At 36.2% G+C, this 15,320-nt stretch overlaps 1 protein-coding gene across 1 annotated transcript; it reads right to left on the reverse strand.

Annotated features, from left to right (window-relative positions):
* Positions 1–7,120: 7,120 nt before the first annotated feature.
* LOC119630713 (uncharacterized) lies at positions 7,121–14,796 on the reverse strand. Its single transcript, XM_062675345.1, has 3 exons — positions 14,681–14,796; positions 11,365–11,436; positions 7,121–7,372 (listed from the first exon to the last, which is right to left on the reverse strand). Exons 1-3 carry the CDS (start codon positions 14,751–14,753, stop codon positions 7,140–7,142), a joined length of 378 nt encoding a protein of 125 aa, XP_062531329.1. The 5' UTR covers positions 14,754–14,796; the 3' UTR covers positions 7,121–7,139.
* Between the last annotated feature and the right edge of the window lie 524 nt (positions 14,797–15,320).

Consider the following 15,320-nt stretch of genomic DNA (forward strand, 5'->3'; position numbering starts at 1 on the left):
ACTCCCCTGCACTCTTACACCCGACGTCCGATCTCCGTCCGGGGTCAGAACCCGTTCAGAGTAGGGGGGTTCCCGCGGTCAACACTACAACCAGACACGCGGCGCCACCCCGAGGACGCCCGACCGACGGGTCGTCGAGGCGATAGTCGACGACCAACGACGTCGGTCTCCGCGGTACGGCGGCCCTACCAGGCCGCCCGGGCGGTGCCGCTGGTGTTCCAGGATACCCCGCTGGGCCAGAACCAGCCTGCCGGGTCGGAACGCGATACACCGCCGACCGGGTTGCTCTTCAACAGTATGTTCGGCGACGACAGCGACGACGAAAATGCGGACCGCATCGCAGTCCGCAGCCGCCGACGCGCCGTCCCGTCCTCCTGGTGCCAGCGCGCTAGAGTGACGGTAGCGTGCGGCGCAGCCTCAACCCCCTTAGGTCGCCCCGTGACCATCACCGGGAGGAGACTGCCTCCTCATAGGGGCTGGAGCTGGACAAACGCCCTCCTCCGAACCCCGGCTCGACGGCGGCGGCACGGCGCCGAGAGGGAAGAAGAGCTCTCCCTCTCCCGTTAAGCCTAACCGCGAAAAAACGTCCGTAACGTAAGATTATTATTAATAACGGACACAGTGTACGACTTAACTTTGTAATAACGTACAAAAAATTACATATTTTTTTAACATTCATTGACCACAATCTCAGAGCGTTCGTTTGCGCAATACACTAACTCTTATGCAAACAGCCGTGAATGAAGTGTACCACAGTAAGTTCGCACGTTACCGAATGACCGTGGGTTGTTGCGAAACCTCCAGTTTTATTTTCTTTATAACTCGAATAGAACTTAAAATTAATATTTTTATAATAAGAAACTTCGTTCCTATCCGGTGTCCCACGACACCACACATCTTTTTTTTCTTTATCACCACGGAATTGATAAATTTTATCACGTACATTTACCAACAACGTTAAATGTAACCTATGTCAATAAGAATTGTCAAAAATATGAAAATATTTGAATTACAGATAACTTCTTATAATTTTTTTGCGATAATTATATCTCCTATTCCGTATGTCGACCCGTATGATCTACACTAGCATTGAGAAATAAAACCATTCACTATGAAAAGCCCAAAAATTTCTATACATTTCTTTTGAATATGAATGTCGCTCAGCCTAAAGATTTCTCATTAACATCCTCTTAATTACATCGAAACGTTTCAAGCTCCTCGTTACATGCTGACACTGAAAACGTCCAGTGAAAAGCTCTTTTGTTCCAAAAAAAGGATCCCTACAAGGACATTTTCCGAAAACAAAATTCCACTTTGAAAATAAATCAAAAGAGACCTTAAATTGATTCCCTTAAAGAACATTTTTGTTAGTTGGTGTCCTATGGAAAAAAAATTAAGACGTGGGGTGGGTTGTAAATGGCTTTCAAACAAGATATACTGGAACGAGTCATTATACATTACTCTTAGTTGGATGACTGAAAGATTTGATCTATATATACATAATATAAAAATGAATTGCTGTTCGTTAGTTTCGCTAAAACTCGAGAACGGCTGGACAGATTTGGCTAATGTTGGTCTTGAATTATTTGTGGAAGTCCCGAGAAGGTTTAAAAGGTAGATAAATAAGAAAATGCTCGGAATTAAATAAAAATAACAATTTTGTTTTTCCTTTGATGTGTCCCCCGTCGGACGGATTCCTTTTGTTTGTTTTAAGTTTATTTTATTATACAATAGTTTAGGTCTTTTATTTATCGATTGAGGCACTACGAAGTCTGCCGGGTCAGCTAGTTATTATTAAAATCTTGTAGCACTCGGCTTTCGCTTTAGTAATCGAAGCGTTAGTGCTTATAGTATTCGTAAGTAACTAAGTTAACTAATAGCCTATTGTATCTTCTTCAGAATTTCTGTAGATAAAAGCGCTTGTCTAGAAGAGATCGTTTTGTAGAGATAAGACCGCCTATTGTACAATTGACAAATTGCTAGTCGTGAATGTCATGTCAGCTGTCAAATATATATTTTTTTACAAAGCAAAGCTGTCGAAAGAGCAGTGTTTCGTAAACGTGACGTCATTTGGCGCTTACGTCTATTTAGAATGAAACGTAATTCAAAACCAAATTCATGAGTGAAAACTATCGAATTTCCATAAAATAAATTATATGGGTCTGCTCATTTTGAATCTAGTATCAATTAAGATAATAATAATATGAGTATGTTAAAAAAATAAAAATTGTCAATTATAGCTGTCTGTTGACTGTTTATCTGTATGTTAAAAAACTGTATGTTAAAAAAATAAAATGCTGTCAATTATAGCTGTCTGTTGACTGATTATCAATGTTAATTGTGTTTGACGGGTAATAAATTATATTCTCTCTCACTCGATCTATGTCTCTCTCTCTCTCTCTCTCTCTCTAGCTTGGAGCTTCAGCTAGTCTTCTTGTTCCTTCCAACATCATATTAATATTTGAATATTGTTATTGATTTCATAAGACTCATATTGGTATTGTGAGACCGTTGTCTATTTCTACCAGTAAGAAATAATGTGTTCCGATTTAAAAGATGGTGGGTCTACAAATCACTACAATTGTCAACTTAGATTAAAATAACGATAACAACTTAAATAAGACGTATTCCAGTATGAAGATAGCACTAGATGGCCCTAAGCTCGCTCATTTGTCTAAGCGATAAATAAAAATTAAAAACTAGTGTAGTCATCGAAAACACGCAAGAGTATATGACAAATACCCGAAGTTTTTTTTTATATTGCTTAGATGGGTGGACGAGCTCACAGCCTAACTGGTGTTAAGTGGTTACTGGAGCCCATAGACATATATAACGTAAATGCGCCACCCAACTCGAGATATAAGTTCTAAGGACTCAAGTACAGTTACAACGGCTGCCCCACCCTTCAAACCGAAACGCATTACTGCTTCACAGCAGAAATAGGCGGGGTGGTGGCACCTACCCATGCGGACTCATAAGAGGTCCTACTACCAGTAAAAACTTTCAGTGCTTGAAATAATAAATAATTTTTTAGCCTTCCTTAAACTTCTCATTTGAGCGGGCAAGATGGAGTTCTAAACTATACAATTTATTTACACAATAGGTATAAATTTAAACCTATAGCTGTTCAATCGTGTTTGTTATACGCGAATACCTCAGAAACTAACTTTCTCAATACACCAAAGGCTACAAAAAAATCGAACAAAGTTGACGGTTAAGTGAAATGGCAGTAAATTAATCTGACGATCCGACGACGCGTGAACTTCAAATATGAACCTAGTACAGTGAACTAATATGTTAATAGAGACCGAATTTTCGTCCGTTTTTTTGCTAATGTTACTCTAATTACTCTAAATAAGTCATCTCTAATCAGTTTAATTCTTAAGGTTTTATCTCAAAGCATTCAATTTCAAAGTCTGCATTATAACGTTTGCAAGTACATATACATAGATAATTTCAATGCCCATTATTTATAGGCTTGTCACGGGCATTCTGTTAGTCGAAATTTCCTCAAACGATTTCACAAAAATACGTGATGACTGTTAAGTATTCTAAATTATTTAAATTGTAATATAAGCGAGTCTGTTATTCTATACCGTTTTCCGTTCTTGTACCGGAGCCATCGAAGGCCTAATCTGTGCGAAAGCCTAATGGCCGACATGCTGTCATCAATCACGGAGTTAGGAATAGCTATTCACAAATACAAGTTCACGGATTTTCAGTGGTGAAATGCTCTGACAACTGCTTAATTGAATCATTGAATATAACGTATCGGTGCGAATTGACTTGATATTTCATATGATATGGAGCGATTTTCCGTTTGACAATATATTATTACGAGTAGTAGCCGGTGTTATGGTGAAACATTTTTGTTTTGTATCCGGGGCTGGTTTTTAACTAGATAGCAGAGAGGCTATTATTGTCCAGTGTCATATGTTTTTGGAAGAAAGGTGGCCGTTTTTTTTCCCCCTACCTATGCTGATAGCCTTAAGAGGCTATTTCCGCTTCGCCTTAAAGTGTAGGTGAGCTCACGGGGCTCAAACCGGGAGTGTTGCTAACACTGGCCCTAGCAAGAGCAGTGCGCAGAATCTACCACCGGATCGGAAACGCGACCCATTGAGAAGATCCGGCGAGAAACTCAGTGGGCTGTGTCTATGGGGGATGGCCGGTAATTTTATATCTAAAACCGTACAGCGGCAGATAGCGGCGTGACATTACTGAAATCCATGAGTGATAATTGTTGTTCAGGTATGTAAAATTGGATATTTTAAAAAAAGGTGAGAAATGTCTTGTGAATTCGGCTGGAACGGAATTATTTTTTGTGTGTGTTTAATTTAATTAATTAAGTAATGATTAGAATGAATAAAAAATAAAGAGTCGGTATAAAACAATGAAACGAATCATGTGAATGTAATTAAATGCGAATAAAGTTGGCATTGGAGATAAACTTCTAGAAATGTTAGTGAAAAAATTATATCACTATTTTATGCCTACTATTTAAAAAAAATCATATTCTCGGCATATTGCCGGTAACGTGCGATAAGGAACACCGTTCCAAGAATGTACATTTTATAATTGAATCAGTTCTCTGTTACGATATAAAAACGGCAAAATTAAGGGTTTTGAGTAATGTGAAACATCTCATACAACATAACTGATTCGCGGCCGAAATGGCAGGTAGTGGGTAGATGATGCCGCCTACACTTGCGACCAAACAGTCAATAAAATTTTCAACAAGTTTCATTTGAGAATTTAGAATTAAATAAGTTATATACGTCTCATTAACAAAATCTCTAATTTATCTAATTTAATCGTGTCTTTCAAAACAGAAATTATAGAAACTTATGTTTTAATTAAAGCTAAATTTGTGTCAGCATGAAATCAGACACTAATGAGGTTGGTTTTTAAATAGAAAATGTTGGATTTAGATCGAACACGGTTTTATTTTGTGAAAATATAATTAGCACTACTTTCAGTGAGTATTACATTCGGTTTTGAGCAATAAAAAATATTAATTCATCGCATTTCTTTTTTATGATAAGGTTGTTTTTTATTAAGTGACGATTTTTGGTGGCCCGAAGGCCTTTCCAGTTTTACCAGAACAGGTAGGCGAGCAAAGGTTCAGCAGGAGGGTTGGGATTTGCTAACAGCTGCCCTAGCGCCTCTAAAGGAGATGTAACAACTCAAGAGCTGCTGCTTCGCGAATGGATCTACTACCGAATCGGAATCGCAACCCGCTGAGAAGATCCGCCCAGAAACTCAGCTGAACTGATAAAATTGTGTATCAAAAGATTGCATCTGTGGTCGAAACTATTATATTCAGCTTCTTTGCTGGCTTAGTCACAAATTCAGTAATTTAATATTCTGCAAGACAGCAATGTAAAGTGTACAAAGGTTGTAGATCATTTATGGTATTTTCTGCGCTTACTTGGATACGCGGTTGGTCAGTCCATTAAAGTCTTTTTTACGCTAGTGTAAAATATGGTTGTATTACATGTCATTTTCTTAAGTTTTTTTTTTTATTCTTGAGTGTTGAGCTCTTTGTTATTATGGAACATAAGAACGCATTGAGTTTGCTGTATTATTGTATAGCCGTGTTTTAAACGAGATACGCTATGACGGGGTGATACAAGTTCTTGGCGTGGCCGAGAGCCATTTAAAACTCGTTTCGAACTTTATCCATTTTATGATACTTCAAAAGGTTTGTGTAGAAACTGTGAAGATGTATGATTGTGCAGAGCTGTGTGTCCGAAACAGATTGCTTAACAACAAAAAACTCTGATTTACACATTATTAATTTACACCGAAGATAGGTGATTTCTCATTATTATTTTTAAAGTTATTTAATTTTGCAGTATACACAAAATATTATGATTTAATATATTAAAATATATTAACACAAATAAATTATTTAATACATTTTACAATCATAATGAATGTTCGGATTTTATCCTGTGTTTTTTGGAACGTTTGTTTGTTTGTTTGTGTCTTTCGCACTTATACTCTATAGCTTCTGTTGGCCCTTTAAGAATGATAGGGTATAACCCTACCATTCTTGAAAAATAATAATAATAAAAGAAAATCGGTTGACGAGCAAAGGAGAAGGAGAAGGAGGAGAAAATGGTACATTGATTTTGCATTACCTATTTGTATCTAGATTTTCCTTCTCTTTCTCTCGCAGGTCTGCTGTGTTTGTATATTTTATTTCTACAATTAAGGGCCTGTGCACACCACGTTTTTTAAACGCGCCGTTGACGCGCGTTCGTAGCGATGCAGACGCGATACGCACGCAAGTCATACGCAGCCTGTAGACCTTTGCACACCTGTATAAATTCAAATACGTGTTTGAATCGATACAGACGCGATGCTCACGCGCGTTTGTATCGATACAAATGAGCGTCAGCATCACGTTTGTATCGATACAAACGACAAGAAACCATTCTGTGGGATAAAAACGCGCCGTCAACGCGGGTTTGTATCGATACACATGCGCGTTAGCATAGCCTTTCTATCGATACAGACGACAACAAACCGCTCTGTAGGATAAAAGCGCGCTTAAAAAACGTGGTGTGCACAGGCCCTAATTGTCTTTTATTTGTTCTATAAATTCGTTTCGTATTAATATACTGTTAATTAGTATCTTCAAAGCGTATTGTTCGTTGGATATAAGCAAAAGATGGAGCTTAGTTTCGATATAACCTATTAAGTGGAAAATAATTAAATGAAGGTTTTTTTTTATTACAACATCATAAGCCTGACGTCGTTGTAGCTATTTTCGGAACGAAAGTGTTTTGCGTGAAATTTAAAGCGTTACTTCTTCGAAAAGCTGTTCGTTCAACGGGCCCTAATTAAATATTGTATGGCTTTATTGGCTTAAAATAAAAATAAAAATTGTTAATATAAGCTATTCATTTTTAGAACATTGGTTATTTGTGATTCAAATAACGGATACATAGAATTACATATATCTAGCGTAGCCACGAAATCTGGTTTATCATTGACATATTTAAATAGTGATTTTAAATTTCTCACTGCATACGACTTTTAAAAGGAACATTTGTTTGTAATGAAACACATAATCGTAATAGTAACATTCTAAATTAAAAATATTAAATTTAAATTTAGGAGTTAAATTTCTTTTATTCTTTCTTAATTTTACCATATCTACATTTATCCATACAGGTCATGCAAATCCATGATGGCTCTTCGGTGGTCGGCGCCTGGGTGGTGGTCGTGGTTGGCTTGGGGGTCGTTGTTGTGGTTTTGCAGAAGAAATAATGACCGAAGTGAAGTGGTGCGTGATATTCGTTTGGAGAGTGATCGAAGTAAGGATGCGGTTGTTCATCTTCAATGTAAATCAGAGATGATTCATCTGGAAAATAAACTTTTTAATTCAAAACCTTTTTAGCTATTATTGATTTTTAGGTAGTATGTAGTAGTTCTAATATAGACACTTCTAGGTTTATTTTTTACTTTTTCTTGTCCCATTATTCAACTAAATTCTATGACTGCTTTGTGATACGTTTTACCGACGGTAAGGCGTCTTGTAAGCCCACGCGGGCAGGTGCCAGCCATTGTATTGCCTATCTCGGTCGTACGCGGTTTGAATACTGGACAAGCCTGTACTGTAAAACCACAACTTAGAACTCATATTTCAAAGGCGGGTGGTGGCATTGATGCTATTAATGTCTACAATAGGTGGGCCGTGAGATCTTCCACCCATCTAAGCGATAACAAAAAAAACTAGAACACTAGTATCAATCCGTGCGAACGATGGTGTATGTTTTTTAACCGACTTCAAAAAAGGAGGATATTCTCAATTCGATTGTACGTTTTTTTTATGTTTGTTACCTCATAACTTTTGACTGGATGAAACGATTTTGATGATTCTTTTTTTATTAGAAAGCTGACGCTTCCCATGTGGTCCTTATTCAACTTAGTCCCATTCTGATAATGGTGTTCATGAGAAAATAAGTCTTAAGTTTGCATTAAGTATGTGCGCGACAAATAAATGAATAACTCAATATCACGCCAACCGAATTCGATAATAGTGTATATTAATTTGTTTCGGAATATATTTTTTTCTATTGTAAGTCGGTTTTTGTTGAATCATGTTTATTTACAATTATTAATATGCTCTGTAACTTGCATTTACGTAAATTTATTAATTTAGGATTGGCAGACAGAGCGTGTCTTGACTGATGACTTATGTTCACAGTGACTCTGATAACAATATTTGGACTTGTCACCGTGATTGTCAAACCACAGTTCCAAAAACGTCACACTCATAAATCACCGTGACTTACGTAGGTCACTCGCATCACAGTTCTCGATATTAGAATGATAAAGTCGTTTCATTATTTTTCTAAATTACAATCTATTTAGATAAAAATGAATTGCTGTTCGTTAGTCTCGCTAAAACTCGAGAACGGCCCGACCGATTTGGCTAATTTTGGTCTTGAATTATTTGTGGAAGTCCAGACAAGGTTTAAAGGGTAGATAAATATGAAAACGCTCGGAGTTAAATAAAAAATAACAATTTTGTTTTCCCTTTGATGTGTCCCCCGTCGGACGGATTCCTTTGGTTTGTTTTAAGTTTATTTTATGCACGGAATAGATAAATAAGGTTGGAAAGGCCTTTGCTCTAATTTTGTATTAGAACCAGTGTCGCCGCTTCATCCCCACTATTTTAATTTCTACACATACACACACTGTGATTACAAGTATTTCGCACACAACAAAAACACCCACACATAAATCTCAGGACATATATTCGTTCGCAAACTAGCACAAAACACCCGTAGGCATACACACTCACACACGCAAAAAGGCAATAAAAATATTCATACACGCTAGTGCTTGATAAAATCGATATTCTTTATCGATAAATTATCTGATGAATGAATGGAGAAAATGAAACATGAAATAAATATTGAAAAAAAAAAACTATTTTACTTTTATTAATTACAAATAGTCACTGTCGCTGGAATAAAACGTATTTGTTAAGCAGTTGGCGCTTGCTATTAATTGCGAATGAATTTTTCAAAACTAAGTGTATTCTGATTTTTTTTATGATAAAATCATTTTCAGTAAAATGTTTAGAGCAAATAGTACTCGTCTTTGTCTCCAGTTTCCTCTACCTGTCACGTCAATCCATTGTTCCCTGGCGTTAGGTTCTTTAGGAAACCTAAAATTTTTAATTTACTGCATAAGTCAAATAGCATTTTACTTAGATTTTAATACGTCTTAGACAATATAGTAAATACCCGTAAATTAGAGGTCTACATGTCCCTTTATATTATACCTTCACTTTAATTCAATGATAATAATTCAATAATAATAATACATATTTATTTTACTCAAAATACGTCTCACTAAGAATATACTAGGTATCATTAATTAAATATAAAATAATGCAAAAATTATCCATGTCAAATGTAAATATAGTCGAGAATTCTGTCGATGATTTTACCACATGGTCACCTCACTATCGACAAACTGCACGGCCAATCAGGGCAAAGGCCGAAATTTCAAAGATTGAAGTGTAGAGAACGCAATGCATGTAGTACATTGGAAGCTGACTTGGTCATTGCGTTCATTGGGCGAGTACACATCGCGCAATGTATGCTATTTATAACTTGCTGCAATAATATTGTTAATGTTTGGAATTTCATAATGCTCAGTATATTTTTATGTTTTAGACAAATAATATTGTAATTAAATGGTAATTTCGACTTACCGATCGAAAGATATACCTCCTCGCTCTATACTTGAGGTCTGATTTTTTGTTTTACAAGTTATAATTGCACAACACGGCACTATAAAGCGGAGATCTGTTCGCCAAGTAGTCCGAAGCGCACTAAACGCGGTGAATGAAAGAATCGGTCGAGTTATGTTTGTTCTATCATAACTGTGGCACGCTTGCCCCGCCTACATTACCATTCCAACCTTATTTATCTATTCCGTGATTTTATGCAAAAGTTTAGGTCTGTTATTTATCGATTTAGGCACTACGAAGTCTGCCGGGTCAGCTAGCATTAAATAAAATTACATTCAGTAGAACGGCAATTGTTTTGGCACGTGTCTACTAGCGTCAAATATACATTTGGACGACAGACACAGCTGAAAATTCAATGGCCAATTGGCGCAGTTACTTCTTTGTTTAAAGGTCTAACTGATAATGTGAAATGACTGTGAATTTGCATGTGTGTGAAATCTAGATTTGCAAATTTTTCTGAATGTTTTTTTTTTTTATTGCTTTGATGGATGGACGAGCTCACAGCCCACCTGGTGTTAAGTGGTAACTGGAGCCCATAGACATCTACAACGTAAATACACCACCCACCTTGAGATATAAGTTTTAAGGTCTCATTATAGTTACAACGGCTACCCCACCCTTCGAACCGAATCGCATTACTGCTTCACGGCGGAAATAGGCATGGTGGTGGTACCTACCCGTGCGGACTCCCAAGAGGTCCTACCACCAGTGAAATTGGTGAGTATTTAGATTTTCTCTTTAGCGCAAATCGATCTAGGGGTGGGTAGGTACTTAGATTTTATACCTCAAGATAGGGTTCACCTTGAAAAGTAAATCGGTCACGGTCGGTGCTTACTTAATGATATCTCGTTAGCTTGTCAACCTGAAAAGTCTCTTTAGTAGCTATAGGTACATAAAAAGCCAAAGTGATATCACACTATAAAAAAAAATCTACACGGTAACGCTTCGTAGATAAGTAGAGCGTGATCTCTATCTGAGAGTCGTAAAGCCATATTGTTGTAAAGTGGGCTGAAGATCACGGAAATGTAAGAGTAGGATTATACTAGAAACTTGTATTGTGATGTGAACGGAAAATGAAGTTTATTAATTGAATTAAGCTGAAATTATTGTCGCGTATATTAAATACTGAACGAACTTGTACTGAAAAAAAAAAAAAGTTTTTTTTTTATTGCTTAGATGTGTGGACGAGCTCACAGCCCACCTGGTGTTAAGTGGTTACTAGAGCCTATAGACATCTACAACGTAAATGCGCCACACACCTTGAGATATAGTTCTAAGGTCTCAGTATTGTCACAACGGCTGCCCCACCCTTCAAACCGAAACGCATTACTGCCTCACGGCAGAAATAGGCGGGGCGGTGGTACCTACCCGTGCGTACTCACAAGAGGTCCTGCCACCAGTGAAATTATTCGTGCAGGCTCACCAACTCACCATCAGGAAAATTTATACAATACGTTTGTTAATTTTAATGCTGAATTGCGTATCTAAAGTATATATACTTAGTTAGGGCCTTAAACACACAGGCTAACGGTATAAATGGCTGGTCCTATTTTACTAATAAAAAATATTAATTGTTTCTAACTTACCGAGATCATGTCGACGCGGCGAACAATACAAAGGGCATATTTTGTAGCAGAAGAAGATTGGCTCAGACTTATCTGTGAAACGAAATTCAATAATTTAAATAAAGGGCACAATCAAAAAGTTTTAATCCCAGCTATCCTGATTAAATGAAAACAATAAAGTTCAAAGGTTTGAGATTATTGGTTGGAAGAAGTCAATTTCAATGCTTACAAAATTCATTGAAAGAGCTTTATTGGGCTTAACTTCTTAAGCCCGAAACGATATTTCGGCGTCTATTTAGAGTTAGTCTAGAATAGCACCACCCCATCTTTTCCCGGGGTAGTCGTAGACGCAACTAAGAGATTTACCGGGGAACGGGAAACAGTGTTCTTTGAGTTTTATAATAGTGGTTGGGTGGGTATAAGCTTGGGTGGGTATAAGGTGATCTGTTTGGGTATGTACCATAACCATCCTTAGCCCTGTCGCGAAGGAGTCGGTTTCGGTTTGAAATGTATTAACAGTCGTTGGATAAAAATTTTGAATTCGATCTAATGTTTGAAAATAGGAGGCGGCATGAATATCTGTCATACATCCAAGCAAAAAATCGGTTGTCTGTAAAGTCGGTTTACTGAATGTTTACTGACGATAGTTGAACGTGACAACGTCATAAGAAAATACTGATGGAATGGTTTCATTTTTCAGAATGAATTAAAAAAAATTTTTAATTTTATTTGTTTGATAGATATTTTGTATGGATATAGAGAAGAAGGTAAATGGAAATCACTATTGAATTGATCGTGACGCTTAAATTTCCCTCATGGCGTTTTCAATGTTCAAATTAGACTCGATTTAACTACGGTGTTCCATGATCGCGTCTTTGTTGTCGTCAAATAATTGGAGAAGCTTATTGCCAGTTTAGCCACGTGATCGTGGAATGCCTCAGAGCGAGGTAACGCCGCATGAGTCATGTTTTTTCGTGCGTGCAGTCGGCTCCATCGAATTATAAGACGATGTCACGTCAAAAAAAAAACTCGCGCTTGCAAAATACCGTATTCGCGTTCCAGAGATGCGAAGCGCTATAAAAACTAAATTACACCAAATCATTAAAAAATATGACAAAATTAACATTCGTAAACTTCTAAGATTTTAAACTATCAGTTGTCAAGCATCGTTTTAATTAATCACAGGCTTACATTTGTGAAACTAATCTTAATTACGTTACGAACAAAAGCTATATTTTATCATGGGGTCTTAGAAAACTTAATTTGAAATTCGAAAACGAATTAAGCAATACTGATAACTACTAAGGAGATATAAATTATAGTTTTCGAGGTTTCATTAGTAGCGTCTTTGTGTTTTATTAATGAGACTCGTGTGATCCTAAATATACTGTTGACTGTTATTAAATCTTAATAGATAATTATACACTGGAAAAGAGATTATTTACCACTGTCATAAATGTGTGAATTATTTTTATATTTTTTAAATATAGAGACCATTTAATTTAAGAAGTTAATAGATAATTTTAAAACCGTAATATGTAGTTATTTATTACTAGCGACCCGCCCTCGCTTCGCTTCGGAAACATTAAAACACACATGAAACCAAAAAAAAAAAAATTTTTTAAAAAAAAGTAGCCTATGTTCATCAGGGACAATGTCGGCTTCTAATGGAAAAAAAAATTTTCAAATCGGTCCAGTAGTTTCGGAGCCTATTCGAAACAAACAAACAAACAAATCTTTCCTCTTTATAATATTATAAGTATAAGTATAGATATAGATAATAATATATGAAACGGTGAGCAATGCAATATGTCCTAATTAAATATATTATAAATATATGTTTTTACACTAGTTTTACAAATAATGAAGTACTATTTAAATTATAAATCAAATTAAGCGTCATATAATAAAATAGAAACGAATAAATTTTAATAAATCTTATACCTTTAAACGAGCAATTCTTGTATATTAATATACTTATATAATCTGAATCTCGGAAACGGCTTCAATGATTTTCATAAAATTTAGTATACAGAGGATTTCGGGGGCGATAAATCGATCTAGTTACGATTTATTTTCAGAAAATGTTGTTTTATTCGTGTTTTCAATAATCAACTCTTCCCGACATCTATTGGCGAATAATAATACTATTTTTCTTAATTGAGGGCAACTAACTACTTTAAAGACACAACAAGATGGCGTTATAAAAAAAAATCGGTCATCATCTATCAATTGTAATTACAGTTATTTCTAATGCAAGAATCTATAATCTAATGTCTAGGATAATATTCAAATGATACCTTAGTTAAATTAGCTTAGCTATGCTTAGCTAAATATAATATTAACAAAATATTAGTCTTGAAATTGAGAGCTATGGCAAGAGATAAGAATACATGAAAGTGAATTTTGCAATAAATAAACAACCACATAGACCACACGTAGGTATTAATGCTACTATTGTTCGAGATGATACCGGCATCTCGTTTTTACCATCGCACCGCCCGCCACCGGAGTAGAGTTCATCCATACTACCTGGAGCCACTGCGGTCATCCACAGTGCGTTTCCAGAGGTCTTTTTTGCCACGTACCATCTATGGCTATGGAATGAGCTCCCCTCCACGGTGTTTCCCGAGCGCTATGACATGTCCTTCTTCAAACGAGGCTTGTGGAGAGTATTAAACGGTAGGCAGCGGCTTGGCTCTGCCCCTGGCATTGCTGAAGTCCATGGGCGACGGTAACCACTCACCATCAGGTGGGCCGTCTGCTCGTCTGCCTACAAGGGCAATAAAAAAAAAACTACCTAATGGATTCTTATTAGGGTTTTTAAATCTAGATCTTGATATTGATGGTATTGTCCGGGAAAGTCATCGAGTTTAAGTGGTGATACCAAAAAATGAAACCCTACTCGCATATCTCACTGAACACGTGAACACGTAATGGCAACATCAAGTAGCAATCACAATTTTAATACAATTGATATCTAAACGTTGATCAATACTTATAAAAAGCTTGTGGTTTATATTATTGGTTATATCGATTGGGTTTGGTTTGTGCGAATGCAAATGCAAATCATTAAATACAAAAAAATAATTTATAGTTGGTCGGTCTTATCTTTAAGAGCGATCTCTTCCAAATAATACACCTCGGGTGGATAAGAATCATTTAAGCATCTTTCCATACATATTATAATTGCGGTCTAATTACCGTTTGAAAAAATTAAAACATAAATTTATTAGTAATACAGTACATTATATTAGTAGCATAGTATATTCAATAATGCTATATAAGATATTCGTAATGTAAAATGTAATAACGGAATAAAAAAATAAAACAATACCCGCAAACAGAAAAAATGCTTCCATAAAATCCAATTTTAATAAAACAAAGCAAAATATAATGTTAACAAACATTTTACACACTAGAATAAACACGCGCCTTTCACTACTACACGAATACAGCTTTTCTTGAAAGCTTTCCGCGATCTTTATACGAACGTAATAGTGATTCGCTTATTACGTATCTGCATAACGACTTTGTCACTTTTAAATTATTGTAATTGACGTCATTGGAAGATCTTGGCGTCTAAAATACTCGTAAGTCTCTTACGTCCTTATGAATCCATCAGATCCCATAACTTTTGCATTAGACGTCTTCAGCTCAAACACTAAGAGCAGGCTTAGGCTGGCTGGCTGAGCCTTTGCTCGCCCAACTGTCCTGGTGAAACTGGAAAGGCCTCCGGGCCACCAGTAACCCTTTAATCATAAAAAAATATTGTAATTCGTCATTCAAAGTTTTTCATTTGAATTTAAAAGTCTAAAATCACTAATTGATCTGAGTTTATTATTGTATATAAGTATGAGATCAGTAAAGTAAAATTAGTCTCGGTCTACTACTTTCAAAATTATGCATTATACCTATATAAAAGCTAACTTTTAAAATATTCAAGTGTATTTCAGATAACTACGGAAGCGGAAACG

Source organism: Bombyx mori, chromosome 3 (assembly GCF_030269925.1).
Source record: "Bombyx mori chromosome 3, ASM3026992v2".
NCBI classification, from domain to species: domain Eukaryota; kingdom Metazoa; phylum Arthropoda; class Insecta; order Lepidoptera; family Bombycidae; genus Bombyx; species Bombyx mori.